The sequence below is a fragment of the Coenobita brevimanus genome, chromosome 55 (assembly GCF_032717465.1).
Source record: "Coenobita brevimanus isolate Jiangsu-jjx chromosome 55, ASM3271746v2, whole genome shotgun sequence".
NCBI classification, from domain to species: Eukaryota; Metazoa; Arthropoda; class Malacostraca; order Decapoda; family Coenobitidae; genus Coenobita; species Coenobita brevimanus.
The window spans coordinates 41,155,521-41,177,796 of record NC_137008.1 but is presented as its reverse complement, the minus strand read 5'-3'; the positions used below and the strand labels follow the sequence as shown (position 1 = coordinate 41,177,796).

General features: G+C 47.0%; 1 protein-coding gene across 1 annotated transcript; it reads left to right on the top strand.

The window, feature by feature from the left end:
• Positions 1-16,727: 16,727 nt before the first annotated feature.
• LOC145401304 (uncharacterized) lies at positions 16,728-21,839 on the top strand. The gene is made up of 4 exons (XM_080273631.1): positions 16,728-19,029; positions 19,105-19,792; positions 19,886-20,840; positions 20,946-21,839. Exons 1-4 carry the CDS (start codon positions 16,728-16,730, stop codon positions 21,837-21,839), a joined length of 4,839 nt encoding a protein of 1,612 aa, XP_080129757.1.
• Positions 21,840-22,276: the final 437 nt, after the last annotated feature.

Sequence of the window (22,276 nt, the reverse complement as noted above, 5' to 3'; positions counted from 1 at the left end):
TATATATATATATATATATATATATATATATATATATATATAGAGAGAGAGAGAGAGAGAGAGAGAGAGAGAGAGAGAGAGAGAGAGAGAGAGAGAGAGAACCTGTGAAACTGAAGCTGCATGTTTTTTTTTTTTTTTTCTGGACACAACTGAGGCTGCCGGTTTATGTGCTGAAATAGTGAAACAAACTGCAGTAATATTCATGATGATGAAGATGAGGAGCAGGGGGAGGAGGATAATTATAATAACTAGTTACCTATTTGCTTTTTGTGTAGCCACAATAAGGAAGCTTCGTCATAACTATTTTTGGTATTGATTGCCTTTGTACATTTATCTCAGTAACTGACTTACTATATGCTTAACTGTAACCATATTCTTTCCAGATAATGAGAGGGACCACAGCTATATATCTGAAAAGTTACAGTTTTACAGCTTTTGCGGTTTTCTCTAAAATGTGTTACAAATAAAACAATAAACATACTGTATTTGAATTCGGTGCTTTTCACTAGGCTAAACTGTAAAATATTCAGTCAAAATTCTCAGCATTCTTTTTTTTTTAATCACAGAATTTCCTACTAAAATAGCTGTATCTTAAATAGTTCTTGAGATATTTCAATTTCCAAAACAGTATGCAATTTTTGCACCAAAAAATGAGTAAAATGACTTTCAAAAATAGCTCAAAGTCATTTATATTTGGCACAAGTACTTGGGTTGCCCTATGCCTAGGGTACCTTCCTGTATAAGATCATCACGATCTAAGAAAAAAAAATGCAAAGAAAATTAATAATACTTACCACAACAATAAGCTTCGTCATATATATGGTGAAGCTAATTAATGATGATGATGATGATGATGAGGGCGAATAAACCCATCCATCCAACATCAAACCTTTACTGCCTCGTCAACAGAATAAGGGTTCGTGGCTACGCAGGTCATTCCTTACATTTTAGCGATGGGTGACCAGTCGCTCCCTGAATACTGCTACTACTACTACTACTACTATTCCTACAGTACTACTATCTTATGGTTATTTATGGGATGGCTTTGATCATCAGATGTGATTAACCTGCATCCCAGATTGCAGAAGAGTCAGGGACGCTGACAAAGAAACCAGACACGTTCTGTTTCCATCATCCGCTTCAATGTCATAGGAAAGTAGGGTTTGCCTTCCATTGCGCCCTCTAAGTTTTTCCCACTTCACTCAGGTAGAGTATTTTGTAATCTCTTATTGCTACCACCCAATGGCTTGGAGAGACTTTGGAGAGACTTTTCGAATTGGATCTATATACTGTATATATCTATTCTTCATTAACTCCATCAATATAAAAAGTCTGTTAAATCGAATAAAAATCATCTGCAGTAGCAAGAATTACTATAAATAAAAGCCATCTGGAATCGGATCGAAGGAGTTACCGATGCAGTCATTAGGCTTGTGTGACCGGCCACAGTACGGTACCTTCAGTGATAATAATACCCATTACATAGAAAGACCATTACTGTGACCTGGCCCTCTGTATACTTAATGCTGACTGTTTCTGACCGAGGATTATGCCATTTATCTCCTCTCACTCCTTGTATAAGATATGGCATACCTAGACTGCCTAGCCGTGTACCTGCCTCTACCTTACTTGAATTATGCAACACTAGACGAACAACCGCGGCTCACAAAGTTCCAGCATAAGCACTCTAATCTTCTACATCCTTGACCACTAACTTCATCCTGGGTATTAGCCCTACCCACCTGACTTATGAATGTTTGGAGAAAACCTTAATTCTTATAAATATATACCACAAAATAAATCACTCTTCATAGTTCACCCAGTTGCATTATTTATTGCACAACCTGAGAGTACAGTCCGGCAGCTTCGTTTGTCATTCTAATCCCACATTCCATGATATCTCTGAGGATGTCATCACTGTCGGCGACATGCTTTTTACATAAATGATAGTCTGGGTGCTAGACATGTCTTAGGTTGCTGGTTCTCTATGATGTCAACTGTTTTGATCACTATACTCTGTCCACTTTAATATTGTCTTAATATGCCATTTTCCATCATTTGTGGTGAGCTGAACACAAAAGAGCCATAAAAATATGATGCTAGTTGCGAAGTAGTGATATGGCCAAGATGTTTGGTCTTATTCCTGCCTTTGCGTTACGGGAAATAACCCGAGCAAAGAAAAATATCAGCCAAGTTAAGGTGGGCGAGCTATATAGTCCTGTTCGTCCGGTACAGGCACATAAGTCATACTGTCTCTTTGCTGACAATTCCGCTAATGATAACAATGTGCTAACCATTCGGACACAGAAACACCGTGCTGTGTGAAAGCTGCGGTTGTGACAGTTATCACTGATGAATCAGTTCCCAAAATGTGCAATGTGAGTTGCTTGCAAATGAACAGAATAATTCCTTTGCCCTTCAGTCCAGGAACAGTAAGGCCAGTTTCACTTAGGAACGATCGTTTAGTACGTTTTTACTTTAGGTAAAAAAATCTCGGGATTATTCACCAAAGCTGCTCGTGGGGCTTAACAAACCATGCACTAATTTACATTTATTCTGTAATGACGATGGTAAATAAATCATTCTGATTCTCAGATTAAGAACTCACAGATATCAGCTGAGTCAGAAGTCAAATTTGAGACAAGATTCAAGGCAAGAGGCAGGAAATCCGACGCATAAGTCTTAGAAAATTATGGCCCTGTACTCACAAATAATGATGTTTCCTGCAAGCCCTGGACGTGGCCCAGTGATGCTCCTGATGTACACTCAGAGACAAGAGTTCACTATCTCAATGCGTCTTTATCTTACTCAGTGAATTTCCGTCTCTTTCTTCGTTGTCGTATCGTAACAACGAGAGCCAGTCATCTATGGGCAGAAATACATACCAAGCCTCCCTCAGTTTAGGAGTATTATCTAGCAAAGGAAAGTGACAGGGAGAAGAGTGAAATATTAGCCTCACTTTTGCCCCGAACTGGGTCAAACAGAGGACAGTAATATAGGTGTATGGGCTATTATAACATGATGTTAGTGTTGGAGTTACGTGTTATTTCGTTGCCTTATTTCTAAACCCCAACATACTAAGGCCTCTCATCCAGGCTTCTCACTCCTTGCACTGCCCCTCATCCACCTCAATTGTAATGCTGATGTGCTGTCTCGGAAGCCAGACGCGATCTTAAGGGCAATGATGTGAAAGTCAGTCTTTGTGGGGTCCGTCACATGAGCGTGTGGAATGCATAATGGAACAGGTGGATTGTGTAAAGCAATCCGAGGGCGGACTGGAAAGTTTTGTTGTCAGAAGCCTGTATATTTGATTATTAAGTCGCCAAGTTCACTCTAAATGTGTTAAGAAGTTGGAACTGGAGTCAAAGTTACAAATGATCAGCAAATAATTAAACTCATGTACTCGCGATGGCTCGGTTGCAGCGTATTAACCTCGTGATGTATGTGCCCTGGGTCTAGGGATCGAGTCCATACTGTGACGGGAATTTAAAGAGGGTGTTGGCAGTATGTCCTTTCATATGCTTACACACTGTCGGTTTGCTGAAGACATGTAAAAACTGACACACACAAGCATAGCCAAACAACACTTCCAAATTCACATAGATCACTCCTTCTATAACTCCCCTTCCCTCTTCGTACATGGCCAGAATGAAAAGAAGTCCATTCTGACTAGCATTCTCCCTCCGACGAGAAAGTCCGGTTCTGCAGTGGACCTAATATGGACTAATACGGATACACATACAGATATTCAGGTGACACACACACACACACACACACACACACACACACACACACACACACACACACACACACACACACACACACACACAATACCTTGCTTACATATACAGTAGACAATTGCATTATTACTGCACTATTACTGCATTATTACTGCATACTGGCGTTCATGGTGATGTACAGAGACTCATAGCAAACGACGTTCTGCAGGACGCACGTACACTTAGGCCTAGAGGCAAAAAGTTCGCCTATAGTTCTTTAACATGGCCGAGATATTGTCCGACTTCAGCTTATTATGATTTCACATAGTTCAGTGGTAATCTAAGGTAATACTGTGGCTTTACGTCCTTTTCAAAACACTTCTTCGTGACTAGCATCATATTCATGTGCTAAAGTCTTCTTATAACTTCAGCATACAAGATGGTGAGACGAGAATTTTAGGCCAAGTTAGATTAAAACTATATAGTACTGAATTTCGCCTTTTCACTTCTCGCTTCCGCAGTTAACTAGCATTTCTAGCTAGAGAGGCTTGACATGTTATTCTGCCCATATATGATCTTCTTTGATATTATGCATCAGAGGAAAATAGGGGACATGCCCTATATGAAGCATCCGCGTTTTGGTTTCTGGCTTTACAGTAAACACACACACACACACACACACACACACACACACACACACACACACACATATATATATATATATATATATATATATATACATTATACACATCTATATGTCTATCAGTCTATATATACTGTGTGTGTGTGTGTGTGTGTGTGTGTGTGTGTATTCTTTTTCCAATTATTCCATCACCAGGTGATTATATTCTGATAACGAAGGGGTTAATAAGGTTGTGTATACCTGTTTATCTATCTTATTATCTGTCTATCTGTCTAATTATCAATCAGTCTATCTATCTAATTACCTATCTCTCTATCTGTCTATCTATCTGTCAATCTATCTATCTATCTATCTATCCTGTTCGATAATCTATGACAGACTTAACAAAATCGTCTAGCAGCAGGAGAATTACTATCTATATTAAGTTTTCACCTCAACTATCATCCTTTCTTTCATACATGCTTTCTCACCTTCCATGTTCACCCTCTTTTATTTCCTAAATGATCTCATCCTACAGACATCCACTGTCACTAATACGTCGCCTTCTCTCTTCCCTCCTTTGTGCACGTCTCTTACTTTACGTCTCCTCCCCTTTTCCTCCTCGTCTTCTCCTTCCTTCGTGCACGTCTCTTTCTCTTCTTCCATGTCTACCTCCTCCACCCCTCCACGTCTCCGCTTTCCTTCCACGTTTTCTCCTCCCCTTTGCCTCCTTCCTTCCACGTTTCCTCCTTCCCTCGTCTTCTTTTTCTCGTCTCCTCCTTCCCTCCCAGCTTGGATTACTTCCCTTCCACCCATCGTGCCCCGCCTCTCATCTTCCCTCCATAATCCATTATTCCTCTCCGTTTTTTTTTTTTCTCTCCTGTCTCCTACTCCTTTCCCCCCCCTCCACTCTACCTCCACTTTTCCTTCAGTTTCTCCCCCTATCCCTCCAGTCTCTCACCCCCTCCTTCCCTCCATCCTGTCTCCTCCTCCTCCTTCCCTCCCTCCAGTCTCCTCCCCCCACCTTCCCTCCATCGTGTCTCTTCCCCCTCCTTCCCTCCCACCAGTCTCCTTATTTTACCTTCTAGCTTCCTTCCTTCTCCTTCCCTCCAGTTTCCTACCACCTCCCCCCCTACTGCCTCCCCTTTCCTCCAATCTTCTTTTCCCTTCCTTTCAGTCTCTCTCCCCCACCCCACCCTCCCATGTTAGCCTACTGCTGCCTTCCTCTTTGAATTCAGTGACATCCTTTACATTCCAGTCCTGCTGCCTTCAGACGACTTATTTACCTTGGCAGAGACTTTCGTACTGGGAAGCTGGGGTAAAACTTGCATAACACCTTCAGTTCGAAATCTAAATAAGTTGAATGATTCCGTCAGGATGTATTAAGGTTAAAGCAAGTTATTTCAGTTCGTCATTGTAATGAAGGGAATAAGGAAGAACGAAAACCGTCCTAGTAATATCTAATGAAGTATTTCTCCTATACAATGTTTAGATTCACACTGCTGGGGCCACAGAAACTAAGTCATTTCATTTCGTAAGCTGCCCATTAAAATGAATACAGTCGTCTGGCCACTATAAAGATAGGCAATGACTTTATTGTTATAAAATAGTTAGTTTACAAAGACCCAGATAGCTCCTATGCTGACTAAAATCGTCTGAAAAAAAAAAAATAATAACATACTGAAGGAGCTATTATTACTAACTGCTAAATAATGAACTAAGGTGCTCAATTGTCTTAAGACGTAAACCATATGCGTCCAAAAAAAAAAAAAAAAACCTGGAGTACAAAAAATACTGAAACTGAATGTTGTAAAGGTTTTCACATGAAATTTATAAAACAATGGAAACAGCCAGTCCTTCATTATCCATCTAGGAACGTAGGTAGGCCAAAGTCTGGACCAAGGTTCACTGTGCAGCCAGTCCTTCATTATCCATCTAGGAACGTAGGTAGGCCAAAGTCTGGACCAAGGTTCACTGTGCAATATCGTTGTCCAAATCCTGAAGGAGACCCATTCTTCCATCCGGCGTGAAGTTAAAAAAAAAAAAAAAATGGCCACCCATTGGATTTGAGTCGTGGCGTCATCGGATTGAAAGGCTAATACCGCGTGCTTTTGGACATCATCCTCCAACCATTTAAATTTCGAGAGAGTCCTTGTAGAATTATATTTTCTTTTATGCTCTCTTATTTCACCCCTACTCTACTTACCTTAACATTTTGGGCCACATTGTTTACGTACGCGACTCACCCCCCTTTTTTTTTTTTTTTTTTTTTTTTAAATACTCCTGGATACCCCCTTGAGGTGGGCTTGGAGAGAGAGAGAGTCAAGTATCGACTGTTTTGTTCATGCGGTATGTCGACGTCCAGGCTCGGTATTGCGTAATTTCAAGTACGTCTAATTGTCCTAATATACCTTCCCCTCCCTCGTTTATTCGACTTCACTTGCTCCCATTATTGTTCCATCCCTCTGTTCTCTCACCCAGCTTGTCTCTACATCCTTCCCTCGTTGTACAGTACCTCTTCATCCCACCACCACACCACCATTCTCCCACCCGTCTCTACCCTTCATTCTTGTTCTACCTCTTTCGCCCTAACGACATCATCTACTACAGTATCGTTTTCTACACATTCCCATCATTCCATTACACTTCATTCCTGCTCTCTTTATGCTCTGAAACGTTTTCCTTCTCTGACACCTGAACCTTCTCCTTCCTTCCTGTTTCCCTTTAACTTCCCTCCCTATTTCCTTTATTCTTCCCTCCCACCTTCCTTTCTTCCCTCCCTCCCCGGACACGTGCTCCCGCCTCAACCTCCGGCGTGAAAGTTTGTGTTTTGTTTTGGTCGCCATTATCGATTTAAAGGGCCGGAGTGAGTTGCCACTTTCCCTCCAATTTCACCATACATTACCCCCCTTCTCTCCTCCTCCCGTCGCCTCTCTCCATCATCAGATCATAATTTTCCTTCCCGTTCCTCCCGTTCTTCGTCTTCCGACCTATAGGAATGCAATAACTGTGGTAATAAACAGAACCGAAATGATGATAGTGTCAGAGGTTGAAATTTTCTTCCATATACAAAAAATGATGAATATCGCTATCTGGCATCTGAGATCGCGACGGAAGTTACCAATTAGTTGAATTTTTTGTTACCATATTTTAAATGTACGACTTACATAAACAGCTTCCATCTGGCTATGTGTTTCACGGTGTGTTATATAACTTTTTTTTGCCCCACACACCTTTCATTGCCATGCCACGTAAAAATTAAAACGTGAAATTTAAAAGACTTGAAAAATATTGCTCCAGTTTTTCGTTTCTATGGTGGGCCTCTGGAGACTTACCCCTCTTCCTCCCGTCCATCCCTGCCTCTCCCTTCCCCTCCCTAAAGTCCCCTCCCCCCCACCCGCCTTCACCAATCCAATCCCCTCCTCTCCCTCCTTCGTCTCTCATTCCAGCCTTCCTTCTTATTCCTTACCCTGTTCTTTTCTTCCCTTTGAGAATCTCTTGTCATATTTTCTTACATTTCGTCTCTAATTCCTCCTATTTTTCAGTTACTGTACTTCAGCTCTCATCTCCCTGTTTCCTTCCTTCTTTTCCTCATTTCTTCCTTGCTTATCCAGCCCTCTTCCTCCTTTTTAATTTTAGTCATCATCCTCTCCATTTCCCTTTCATTCCTTTCTCCTTTCTCATCCTATCAATAACCAAACTTTAATTTTCATTTCTCTGTCTCCTTTCCTTCCTTCCTCACTTTCTCCTTGTTTACCTTTTCCTCTTCTTCCACTTTAAAAATTTTCTGGCATGATTTCTTACATTACGTCCTTCATTCTTTCTTCCTTTCAATAATCGAGGTCCAACTCTTTCCTTGCCTCTTTCCGTCTCCTCCATACTTCCTTCTTCCTTATCCTATCCTCTTTTTCCTTTTAAAATTATTTTGAAACTTCTTTTTTCGTATATATCGTCCTCCACTCATTCTTCATCTCTCCCTAGATTTGATCTTATTCCATCTTTGCCTCTTGCTTCCTTCTCTCCCTTCCATACTTCCTTCTTCCTATTCTCTCTCCCATTCCACCTCTCCCCCCTTCCCTCCCCGACTCCTCTCCTCTTACGCTGTCTGTCCCCCTCCCCCTCACCCACCTCCCTTCCTTTCTCTCCCCTCCATCCGTACCTTACACCCTCCTCTCTTCCTCTCCCACTCTCATCCCTCCCTCTCCCTTCCCTGCCTCTCTCCATCCCTCCCTCCTCTCTTTTCACTGCTCTCGTTCCCTACCTCCTATCTTCCCTCTCCCTCTCTCTCCCTTACTTGTACCCTTGATTTCTTCATTTTTCGCGCGCGCGCGACAGAGAGAGAGAGAGAGAGAGAGAGAGAGAGAGAGAGAGAGAGCTACGAAAAGGGGAAAGTGCGTGGGGAGGGAGAAGGGGAAGGTAAGTGAAATGAAAAACTAAGATGGAGGGAGTGAAAGAGTGGGGAAGAGAGGGATGAGGGTGTGAAAGGGAAGGAACGTGTGAAGAAGGGAGGAAGAAGAGAGGAGAGAGAATGGGACAGAGTATAAGAAGTGAGGGAGAGAAAGGAAAGAAAAGAGCAAGATATGTGGACCGCTTTAAACTTCTATACTTTCTCTTTTTCTCTCTCTCTCTCTCTCGATTTTTCCTCCTTTCCTTCCCGTCATTTCCCTCCCTGACCCGACTTTCCCTCTCCCTCGCTACTTTGTTTGCCTCTGTTCTTCAAGAATTCTCTCTCTCTCTCTCTCTCTCTCTCTCTCTCTCTCTCTCTCTGTCGCGCGCGCGCGCGAAAAATATCTATCTATCTATCTATCTATCTATCTATCTATCTATCCATCCATCCATCCATCTATCTATCTATCTATCTATCTATCTATCTATCCACACACACACACACACACACACACACACACACACACACACACACACACACACACACACACACACACACACACACACACACACACACACACACACACACACACACACACACACACACACACACACACACACACACACACACACACACACACACACACACACACACACACACACACACACACACACACACACACACACACACACACACACACACACACACACACACACACACACACACACACACACACACACACACACACACACACACACACACACACACACACACACACACACACACACACACACACACACACACACACACACACACACACACACACACACACACACACACACACACACACACACACACACACACACACACACACACACACACACACACACACACACACACACACACACACACACACACACACACACACACACACACACACACACACACACACACACACACACACACACACACACACACACACACACACACACACACACACACACACACACACACACACACACACACACACACACACACACACACACACACACACACACACACACACACACACACACACACACACACACACACACACACACACACACACACACACACACACACACACACACACACACACACACACACACACACACACACACACACACACACACACACACACACACACACACACACACACACACGTACGTTTCTCCATATCCAGTTCTTTCCTTTCCACTGTCTCTCCCTTTCTCTTCCCCTTCCTCTCTTCACATTAACTCCTTCTGTGGCCTCTCGCGCCACCATAACCCTTTCCTTTCCCTCTTTCCCTCCACACTGCCTCTCCCCACTCCTTCCTCCTAATCCACACAGCCCCTTGTTTCTTCCCTTCCCCTTCACCATACCACCTCCTTATTAGCCTACCAGCTTTTGAATTCTGTACTCCTTTTCTTCCTTTTCTCCCGTGACCTCTGTCCACCGTAACCCCCCTATTTCTCTTCTCTGTCTGTCTGTCTGTCTGTCTCTCTCATATGGCCAAAGATGAACTAAAAAATCTCCAGACTGACGACTGATGAAGTTTGCTCTTCCCCTTCCCCAGTACCTTTCCCTTTCTCTCCCTCTCAACCCCTCCCCCCTCCTCCCCTCTGCCTCTCTCCCCTCTCTCTCCTCCCTCCTCCCCTTTGCCTCTCTCCCCTCTCTCTCCTCCCTCCTTTCCTCCCCCCTCTCTCTCCTCTCTTCTTTCTTCTCCCCTGTGCTCTTCTTTCCCAACAACTCAACCCTTACTCTCCTCCTCCACTACCTTCCTCCCTCCGCCCTCCCACTCATTCCTATCTTCCAACCAATCCCTTCCCCTTCCTTCGCCTCTCCCTTGTGTCCCCTCTCCCTCCCCTCTCCTCTTTGTCCCCCTCTCCCTTTCCTCCCTCCCCTCGCCTTGTCTTCCCATACAAGCCCCTATAGCCATACCTCTTCATAATTACCCTATATTTTATTCACATCTAAATTCCTTTCCATAATTTACCTTTCCGTGGCACTTGCTGATAGGCAGGTGGCAGGGGAGGCAGGGGCCACGGGAGAGGGGTAAGGTAATGAGGAAGGGGAAAAGAGAGAGGCAGGGGAGAGAGGGAAGAGGAGGGTAAGGCAGAGAGGCAGGGGAGAGGGGGTAAGGTAATGAGGTAGGGGGGAAAGGGGAGGTAGGGATGGGTGGTAGGAAGAGGGAAAGGTTAAAGTAATGAGGTAGGAGGGAAAGCGGAGGAAGGAAGGGAAGGGAGAAGAAGGCAGAAGGCAGCAAGGAGACAGGGGAAAAGGGGTAAGGATACAGGGGAAGGGGAAGGGGTCGGTAATGAGGTAGGGGGGACGGTAATGAGGTAGGGGAGACGGGGGAGGGAGACATGGAAGACGGAGTAAAGGAAATGGGTGTAGAGAAATAGGGCAGACAGGGGAAAGGGAGAGAGGAAAGAGAAAGGAAAGGTTAATGAGCAAGGGGAGCAGGGAACAAGGAGGGAGAGCGGTAGGAGAAAAAAGGACAGTGCGAGATGAGAGAGGGGATATAGGAAAAATCATAAGGCGTGATGAAAGGGAAGGCTGGGGAAAAGAGAAGAAATAAAATTATGTACTAATAGGGAAAAGAAAGGCAAAACGAGAGAGAGAGAGAGAGAGAGAGAGAGAGAGAGAGAGAGAGAGAGAGAGAGAGAGAGAGAGAGAGAGAGAGAGAGAGAGAGAGAGAGAGGAGAAAAAAAATATTAAAGGGAAGACGCGAGTTAGGCTGACAAGGAAGTGGAGAAATAGACTGTTGCGGTTCAAGGCAGTAACAAGAAAGTAAAGAGACAGGCTTATGTAAAAGTCAAGTTGGTCAGTATCTTTTCTTTAGACGGACTTGGGCGTCTCTAGTAACTTTGATACTAAGTGGCCGTGACATGAAATTCAATGGGCCGTAGGTGTAAGGTAGGGAACAGTCTCCTTGGTTATTAGTCCAGTCAAGCCTCCAGTCAGGTTAGAAGAAATATGCTGTAGTTAAGCTGGCAGATTAAATATGGAACTAGGTGGTTTGAAAACTGGCAGAGGAACGTACGAAACAAAACAGAAACTGGTGCTTATGTTGAGATGTAGAGAGAGAGAGAGAGAGAGAGAGAGAGAGAGAGAGAGAGAGAGAGAGAGAGATTAATAGCTGTAGATTTAGATTCGGTACTTTATTCCACAAACTCTCTCTCTCTCTCTCTCTCTCCTCCTTCTCCTCCTCCTCCTCCTCCTCCTCCTCCTCCTCCTTCTCCAACTAGTACTATTACTACCACCATTTCTCCTAACACTGCTCTTTTGAAGTCTGCCTGCATTCTGTCCCCATTACGACGGGCAGGCAGCACCCATCAAGCCACACACATTCACTCATTTTCCGTCCAGTTCTCTAATGCAATCCTTATTTGGTACTTGCTGGTTTTCTGTTAGCCTGTCTTCGTCAATCTATCATTCCCATTGCCTATGACCTCCATTTCTTTTTTTTTTACCGGAAGGAATCCGAACACCTGGAACTGAACGGATTTTGATATTGTTCAGTAGGTAGGTTGAAAGAATAGACAGCCAGGTACCCGATAGCCTACTTAAAGTATGTGGAGGTGGGGAGGCAGTTGGTACGTTGGTAGAGAGGTAGGTATGCAGGCACAGAGGGATGCAGTCAGCTAGGTACTCGGCTGGACATGCTAGGAAGGTGAGCAGAAAGGGAGGTAGATTAGTATGTATATATGACAAAGGAGGCGGTGTCAGCAGGATAGGAGCATACGTCGAAAAGTAGATAGTAATGTAAGTAAAAAGTAGCCCACACGGACAACTACTGTAGTTACGTAGGCTGAAAGTTGGTAAGCATCTGGTTATGTTGGGAGAAAGTTTGGTCGACAACTGAGTAGTTAGGTGGAATGGTAGATAGACGGGAAGGCAGGATGGTAGGTAGGTACAGAACAAAGAGTTACGAAAGAAGTAATTAGGCAGGCAGAACAGACAACTCGTCGTGTAGGTAGAAAGGGACTTCGGCAAGTTGGAAAGCAGGTAAAAATGTAGGCAGGCTGGTGAGGAGGCACGTAGGTGACAAGGTATAGCATAGGCAGGCAGGTAGACAGGTAAGTAGGCAGGCAGGTAGGTAGAAAGATACTGTATAGACGGATAGGAAGATCGGTAACTACATGGCGAGAAAGATAGGTAGATAGAAAGGTAGGTCATAAACTGGCAGGTAGACAGGTAAGTATATAGGTAGAAAGGTGGACATGTAAGTACGTAGGTAGAAGGGTAGGTAGGTAGACTCCACCCTACATTGATCACTGGGCCTAAAACCTGATTTACTGCGACATGTGGAGTTATTTCAGACAGGCCTCACGCGAACCTGCCCACACAGCCTGCCTCACCTCTCCTCTCTAGCCTACCCCACTCCCTCCCTGGCCTGCCTCACCCACTCCCGGCATACCTCATCCCCTCTTGGCCTCTCTCAACCCCTCTTGGCCTACCTCGCCCCCTCCTGGCCTGCCTCCTCCTCCCCCTTTCTGGCTTGCCTCATCCTATTGCTCCCTGGCCTGCCCCACCCCCTCCTTCTGGCCTGCCACACTCTCTACCTCCCTGACTTGCCTCACCCCTCCCTACCTGGTCTGCCTCACTTCCTCTTAGGTCTGCCTCACCTCCTCCTTGGCCTGCCACACCTCTTCACTTCCTGACCCGCCTCACCCCCCATCTGGATTGCCCTACTCACTTCCTCCCTGGTCTACCTCCTCCCTCCTCCCCTGGCGTGCTTCATTCCTCCATCCCTGGCCCGCCTCATCCCCTTCCTCTCTGGTTTGCCTCACCCCCTTCCTCCTTGGTCTGCCTCACTCCCTTCCCCTCTGGTCTGCCTCACCCCCTCGCATGTCTGCCTTACCCCTTTCCTTCCTGGTCCGCCTCACTCCCTCCTTGGTTTTCCTCACCCATTCCCTCCCTGGTCTGCTTCTCTCCCTCCCTCGCTTCCTGGCCTGCTTCACCCCCTCCCTCTCTTTGGTCTGTTTCACCTCCTCCCTGGTGTGCTTCAGTCCCTCCCTCCCTGGTCTACCTCACGCCCTCCCTAACCTGTCTCATTCTCTCTTTTCTTGCCTTACTTTTTTCTCTGGCCTATACCTCACTCTCTCTTGACCTGTTTTCGTGTCTCCCGAGTTACTGTACCTTACTTTCTCTTGGTTTGTTTCACTTTCTCATGGTCCGTCTCACTTTCCCCTGATCTGCCACATTTTCTGTTAGCCAGTTAATGAAGAATCGTTAAAAAAAAGAGTAATGAAAGGTATATGACTTAATAAAACGCGTTGTATGAGGAGCTGTAATGCAAATACACAAGGCTTTCAAAGGGCATGGTATTATGGTTATAGATTAATACTGTATTTTAGAGTACAATAGTCAAACTAACTGGAGGTTATATTTATCTAACAGTCAAGAAGAATACAGTTAATCGAAGCTCAGCATTTCTTTGACACAAACGCATATGGAGAAATTTGCTTTGCGACGTAAGATAGTATACTGTCATACATTATCAGGCTTAAAAGTGTTTCACCTAGTACCATGATTAAAGACCCAGTTAAGGATATTCTCAGACAAACCCATCTATCCTTTGCCAGACGCCTTAATCCCGTAAGGGTTGGCCACAAACAAATTGCCTTCACGTCGCTGTATATATATTCTTATCATGTGTCCAGTCTAGAATGTAAGTCACTCGTCCTTTTCTATTATCTTTATCAGTCAGTTCTTCTCTGCTGTGTCAGAGTACTTTCCATTTTTTCCTGCAGACTTCTGCAGTAGTGACTAGAGGGTGGAACATTCTGTTTTACTGCCCTCTGTTGTTCTCAAGCTTGATATCATTATCATGTCCTCCCCTTAAAAAAAAAATCTCGTAAAGATCAACAGGTCCCCTTCTTCCCTGACCAATCCCACTCCATCTTCTCTTTCTTTTCCCCATCATTTTCTTCCACTCATTCGCTTCTTCCCCTCCCTCCTGCCTAAATTCTTTCAGTCCTTTGCTTACCAGGTTCCTTCCTTGTGCTACCTAACTCTTTGACTGACCACAATCTGCCTCCTTCCTATCCTACGTAACTCCTTCCTATTCTACCTACCTCCCTCCTTCCTATCCTACCTAGCTTCTTCCTATCCTACCTATCTCCTTCTTATCCTACTTAATTTTTTCCCTGTCCCGCCTAACTCCTTCCTTCCCTACTCGACTTCTTCTTTAGCACTGACTCCTTCCTCAGATTAAATATAATCTCATTCTCTGGCTTACGTAACCCATTTCCTGGCCTACCTATCTCCTCCCCTGGTTTACCAAATTCCTTCCTTGGACTAATCATAACTCTTTCTCTGGATTACGTAGCCGATTTCCTGGCCTACCTAACTCTTTTCTCATCCTACTTAGCCTCCCCCCACTTTCCTCTAAGTATATTTCCCCTCTTCTAACTCCCTTCCTCCTCGTCTTGCCTAAGTCCTTCCCTGGCTTACCTAACTCCACCCCTTGTTTAATTCATTCCATGTTGTTCTGCCTCACTCTCGCTCCTCTTTTCTGCCCCATTTCTCTTCACAGGCAGCCATTATAAACTTCCATGAGCTAATATGTGTTGAAGATTCAGTTACCAAACACTTCACAACCAAACCAGAGTGAGTACTGGAGAGGAAAATACGACAAAGGACATTGATTAACAGCTGTGGAGACTTGTTTATCGTAAGAATTTGTAGAGATCTTTTATGAATACGGCACCTGAACTGTGTGACTTGCCCCACTACTTCGCTGGTTTGCTTGTCTTCTTCACTCACCTTCCTCACATCCCTAGCTTTATGCCTCAGGGCGTAGTCTCGTCGGCTTAGCCCCTTCGCTACAATGATGTATTTTTCTTTTAATCACACTACCAACAGACGATTTTATATAATTTTTTCTTATTAAACTTCAGTATTGAAGGGTTAAATTAAAGCTGTATCTAATCTTTCCACCAATTAAAAAAAAAAAAAAACTCCAAAGCCCAATAAACCAGTCTGGAGATAGCAAGAGTAACCGAAAAATACGACATCGGTCTTCAAGGGTTATGAGGGCTTCTACAGTAGCACCTTTTGCTGAGCGACTACATTTGTATACTGCATCAATCTGTTCTCTTGTGTGCTACTCTTGTATGTGGGACACGGTTTGGATAAATACCTTGAAAAAAAAATTAGCATGTCATGTGCAGGAATAAACTGGTAGGGAAGAAGTGCCAGGAAGCTTTCTTAACCGCCGAGAATAAAGGCATTAGTCTTCCTTTCTTTCTCCTGACCTGCCTCAGTCATCAGTGACTTTCCTCATGCCTTTCACTATCTCTCCAGATTTTTTTCCGTCCTTCCTTCCCGTCATCTCCCTCCCTGACCCGTCTTTCTTTCTCACCTTCGGTTCATGTCCTTGACGCCCCTCACCATATATTCCGTCTGACACACACACCCACACCCACACCCACACCCACACCCACACCCACACCCGCACACGCACGCACGCACGCACGCACGCACACACACACACACACACACACACACACACACACACACACACACACACACACACACACACACATCTTTGCTCCTAGACTTTCTCAGCCGATGTGACTGCTATTTTCTCCTGCTGTACTCACGACATGACACACTCATCCCTTGTCGGTTTTCTCCTTAACCCTTTCAGTTCCAGGACGTACGGTATTTTATATTCTTTGCTGGTATCTGCAGATGATATTATTCAGCTTAGATATGAATGACTGAACTGGAGGGGTTCAGTATGGCCTTCATTAACAAATTTAATGAAACTTCTTCCAAAGTTCAGTAAAGTTGTCTGATAACAGTCTAATGCAACTATACGTCACCCTATTGTATGTGTTTAGATCCTCATACTCTACACTTTCTCGACTTCTGCATGTGCACATTAGCTGTCCCTGTCTAGCCCTATATGTCTGCTGCATCCCTTGCCTCACTGACATTCTCTCCCCCAGGACAGTGTGGTAGGATGGCGTCGGCGGCGCTCAACTCTGGGATGATGGAGTCGCTGGTGGTGCGGGGATCGGCGCCCCCAGGAGCACGTGATGATCCCTCACAGCCGTCTTCACCCCTGTCTGGTGGAGGCGACCCCTCTCAGGCCTACCTCCATGCCCACTTTCCTGGGCTGGCTGCAGGGCACTATGGCAGTGGAGGGGTTGCTGATCACCATGATTTGTCTACATCGGGAGGCGATGCTACCACCGAGGATGATGAGGGCAGCCCAGGTGACCCACTAGCACCTCCAGCCTCTGACGATCCTGGTCCTGCCTCAGCTAAGAAGCGTCGCAAGCAGAGTCGCCCTGTGCGGCTCCCCTCACCTCAGGCTACTCCAGGTGAACCTCAGGCCCCTCCTGAAGACCACACCAACAACCAAGATTCCTCCAGGGACCAGGAACACCACCAGGACACAAACTCTGTTCACCATACCAGCCATAAGGAAGACTCCCATTTTGACTCCTCTGAGGTATCAAATACCTCTAATGATGGTGATGATGGGGGCTGTAGTTGCCCCCACTGTGGCCTAACCTTAGCCTCTGCGGCAGAATTGCGACGTCATATAATTGAAGAACACATTGGTCGCTTGTTGAGTGAAGAAGAGAGACATTCCACTCAGCAAAACCACCCTGGGGATGAATCCACACCCCTTAACCTTTCCAGTCTGCCTTGGGACCCACGCCCACCTTCAGGATCACGGGAGGAAGACGTCCGCAGCCGCAGTCGAAGCCGCAGTCGCAGTCCGCCAACGTCAATACCGATGCCACCTTCATTTGGAGACATTAAGTTGGGTTTACCTGGTTTGCTGCCCCTGGCGCCACCACCCTTCCTGCTGCCCTTCCTACAGCAAGCAGAGCAAGAGCGGCTAGCAGCAGGGGCACGAGGGCATCAAGGGTCGCCTTCACCATCTGCTCCTCCCGGCACCCAGCAGGGACGTATCTTCAACCAAGAAGCATACTGTGAGCTCTGTAACAAGGAATTTTGTAACAAATATTTTCTCAAGACTCACAAGGCAAACAAACATGGTATCTACTCTCCTGAAGTCAGTAGTTCACCGCCAGGACTACCAGGAGGAACTGCCCCTTTGCCACCTCCACTTGCCTCACCTTTAGCTTCACCCATGGCCCCAACCCTAGGGGGGTCACCATATGCTGGGGCATTCATTGCCGCCAACATGACCAGTCTGCCGCTTCGACCATTCTTACCTGCCCCACCCTCACCTGTCAAGGCCACCCCACTCAAGACTGAGTCCAGTGCAAGTGGCAGTGGTAGCAGTAGCAGTGGTGGAGGTGGCAAAGGTGGTGGTGGTGGTGTAATCAACCTGGAGGCATACTGTGAACTTTGTCAAAAGGAGTTTTGCAATAAATACTTCCTAAAGCGGCACAAATCCAAGATCCATGGCATCACCATCGATGTAGTAACAAAGCCTAAAACACCAGGAGCTGCTCCACCTCGTCTGGCTCCAGACCGACCAGAAGGTTGGTGTGACGCCTGTCGACGTGATATTGGAGGCCGTGCCGCCCTTAACGCCCACAAACTGCAGGCACATGGTCCACATGTAGCACCTCTGCCCTCCCCAAGGAGTCCTGCTCCCCCTCCTGTCCCACAGCGAGCTGCTCGCACCCCAACGCCAAAAGAAGGGCGCCGTGACCCTCAAGATCTCCACAGGGATTATTTCAGCCCTTGGGATGTGTTCAGGGATCCACGGGATGCTGCTAGAGATACCTGGGATGCAAATGATCTGGTTAGAGATACCCCTGCCCGCAGCCCTTGGGATCGTCCCTTGGGTTCACCATGGGATGCCCGGCCTGAGGTAGCTCTTAGGGAGTCTCCGAAGGAAGGTGGAGTCGGGCGTCCAGGAATGTGGGGGAGTGAAGATCCTCGCATTGCACCCTTCGCTTCACACCTTTTTCCACGCCTTCCTGACCCTCATGATTTCCCCCCTGAGCCCCATGATCTGAACGTGGCTCGGCAACATGAGGAGCGACAACAACGGGAATGGCAAACACAGTACAGACATCATCGCGAGCGAGAACGAGAGCGAGAACGGGATCAAGAAAACTGGGAGCGAGAGAGATCTCGAGACCATTACAAAGAACAACAACAACAGCAGGAGAGTGAGCAATATGAACGAGGACATCGAGAAAGTGAGAACCGGGAGGATGCAAGGGACAGGGTGGCAATGGTGGAAACGGGAGGGTCAGCAGGGGCAGAAATCAAGAAGGAAATTCCTTGCCCAGATGAAGTACGAAGGAACGAGGACAGGGATGAAGCAAGCAAAGTCGAAAGAAATGGACTTAAGGAGGAAATGATTGAAGAAGAGAGGCGAGAAGAGAGTGAAGGTGGGGAAGGGGGTAGGGAAGGAGCAGAAACAGGACGGGAGGCACAGAGTGATGGTGAGGTTGTCAGAGAAGGAGGGCACGAGGGTCAGCGAACGCCAAGCAGTAGTGCAGATGAGAGCTCTCGTGACACTGGCATTATCGCTAGAGTGGGACAACCAGCTATAGTGCAAGCACCACCAGGCACCAAATTCACACCAGAGCAGTTGCGACAGCTTGGTGTAATTAATCCTGACGCTTTTTGTGAGCTCTGCTGCAAGGAATTCTGCAATAAGTACTTTCTGCGAACACACCGCATCAAGAAACACGGTATTTACACACCAGAATTTTCTGAGCGCTCAAAAAATTCACATAAAGATAGTGGAGGCAATAAGGGATCACCACTAAATCTTGCTCGGCTACTTGAGCGACAACATAGTCTTGAACACACACGACCGCCCCTTCTGCCTGACCTGGAGGGCGAAGTGGAGTGTGACCTATGCCGTCGGCCCTTCCCAAACCCTTATCTGCTGCAAGTACACAGGTATTGCTGTCGTGGTCCTGCTCCACCTCACGACCCTCTTCCTCTCCATCCCCACCCTCACCCACATGAGCAGTTGAGACATCTGGCTCTCCAAGCTCAGCAGCAGATGCAGCAACAGGCTCGGCATCATCACCAGCAGCAGCAGAAACGACTTCAAGAACAACAAAGGCGCCTTCAGCAGGAGCAACAGCAACACCTTCAACAACAACACCAACAGTTGCAACAACAACAGCAACAACTGAGAGAGGAGCAAGAGAGAGAAAGAAAGAGGGAAGAGCAGCAGCAACAGCAGCAGCAGCAGCAACAACAACAGCAGCAGCAGCAGCAGCAGCAACAACAACAACAACAGCAGCAGCAGCAGCAGCGGGAGGATGAACATCATGAGGGTATCGTTGAGGGGCGAGAGCATGAAGGGGGACTGGCTGGTGAGAGTGATGCCAGTGAGGATCTGAGGAAGTTGCAGTCAATGATTCTGCAGCTGAACCGTCAGGGTGAGGCTGGAGGTCGTTGTCGTGTATGCTCTCGTGAGCTGCCTAACAAGTACTTCCTGAGGGCACACATGATGACAGAACACGGGCTTTTGGGCGGTGAGAGTACTCCTCCACCTAGCGAGGCTGCTCATACACCTAGAACACCCAAGGAGTCAGCAGCTCCACCTAAAGTGTCACCTCCACCCACACCCACAGCAGGTGAGAGCCAAGCTTTCTGTGGTGTATGCAAGAAGGATTTCTTCTCACGATACATCTTACAACAGCATCTACTAAGTGCTCATGGTGTCTTCACCCCTCCTGCCCAACCAACATCTTTTATGGATCGCATCCGAGCTGAGGTGGAAGGTCGTGAGGACCGCAAACCACAGTCCACTTCACGATCTTATTGTGAGATCTGCAACAAAGAGCTATGTAATAAGTATTTCATGAAGACGCACATGCTGAAGATGCACGGTATCAATGTGGAGAATGGTGTTGCTGGAGGGGTGACTTGTGACCTGTGCAATAAGGAACTCTGCTCAAAATATTTCCTCCGTGTGCACAAGCAGAACACTCACGGCCTTGTGGAGGAGGGGCGGGAGGCAGAGCTGGAACCAGGGGAGAGAGCAGAAGTGGAAAGCTGCCCTTTGTGTCCACGACGGTTCAAGAACCGTAAATGGCTCAAAACGCATCTCACTTCTGACCATGACCAGGCAGGAAAAGACACTTGGCGACAAATGGAGGTTCAGGCTGGGGTAACAGGGACGGGACCAGGACCTGGAGCTGGGACAGGGAGGGAGTCCTCGCCTCCCCAGCCACAACAGCAACAACAACAACAACAACATCAACATCAACAACAGCAGCAGCAACAGCAGCAGGGGCCGAAGTGTGGGATATGTGGCATAGTTGTGGGGGATGTGGTTTCGCTGCAGCTGCATGTAATCAAGACTCATGGATCCCTTGATAACAATGACCTTTCCATTCCTGCCGACCATACGACAGTTCGTGGCCTGAAGTGTCCCATTTGTCCCTTCATAGCACCCACACCTACCTTGCTGTATGCTCATGCCCGTACCCATGCCCCTGGCATGACGCCTCTGCTCGGACCGCTGCAGTGCCCACTGTGTCCACAATTGCTCTCCAGCCTGGAAGCATACCAGCAACACTTGTTACATCATCAGCTGTCAGGACTACTGCATCCACTACTGCGAAACGTCCCGCCCCACATCCCTCCCGATCCTGCTGATGCAGCACACACCCAGTCAGACGAGACAGCAGGGACCAAGGAAGCAGGGATGGGAAGTGGTCGCCGTAGGAAACGGTGGCGGTGCTCACGATGTAATCGACGCTTTCGGTCCAGGTCGCTGTGCTTAGCGCATGTGCATGCTGCCCACAATCCCCGTGCCCGAGGCACTTGGCTGGGGCGTCCCGTTGCCCACCGCCGCATCTACAAATGCCGCAAATGTGGTGCCGTTGCTCCACGGCTGGCAGCATTACGGCAACACATCCGAGATCAGCACGAGGCGAGAGCAGTGCCAGGGCTGCCTACTACCCATGCCACGCCTACTTCGCCTCCATCACATCGCTTTCTCATGCAACCCTTCCTGCTCAACGACCAGGGCATTGAGGGAGGTGGAGAAGGGGAGAGCGGAGAACCTGCTGGACGCCAGTTTGTACCGTCACTGGTGTACCTGCCCGTGGCACGGCGGGTCCAGCGCCCCCTCACTGTCTCCTTCAGCCTTACTCCTGCGTGAGGAAGAGGTTCTAGTACAATCATGGCAAATCGGGACAGGTAGGGACGGGTGTCCTGCCTTATATCACAGCCTCTAAACCAATCAAAACTGAGGGGGCGCCCACCTCACCCGTGGGCGACTGAACAAGGAACGGAGTGGGGTGGAGTGGGGGGTGAAGTGATCTTGTCAAATGCAACCTGCCTAACGCCCGTTGTTTGGTGTGTCTGTGAAATGCCTGCCAGAAAGCTTCCTTTCGAGCACTACGCCCTAATACCTAGAATCTCGGCGGACCTACAGGCTTCCTTAAAACCTGCCTCACAAGTACAACAATTGATGCGTGTCGGCTAACCTAACAGTCGCTGCCAGTGTTATATGGGAAGGCGGGGGCAGACAAAGAAGACCAAAGCAAATGCTGAGATAAAGGCAAAGCTGAAAAGGACTACGAAAAATAACAGTAA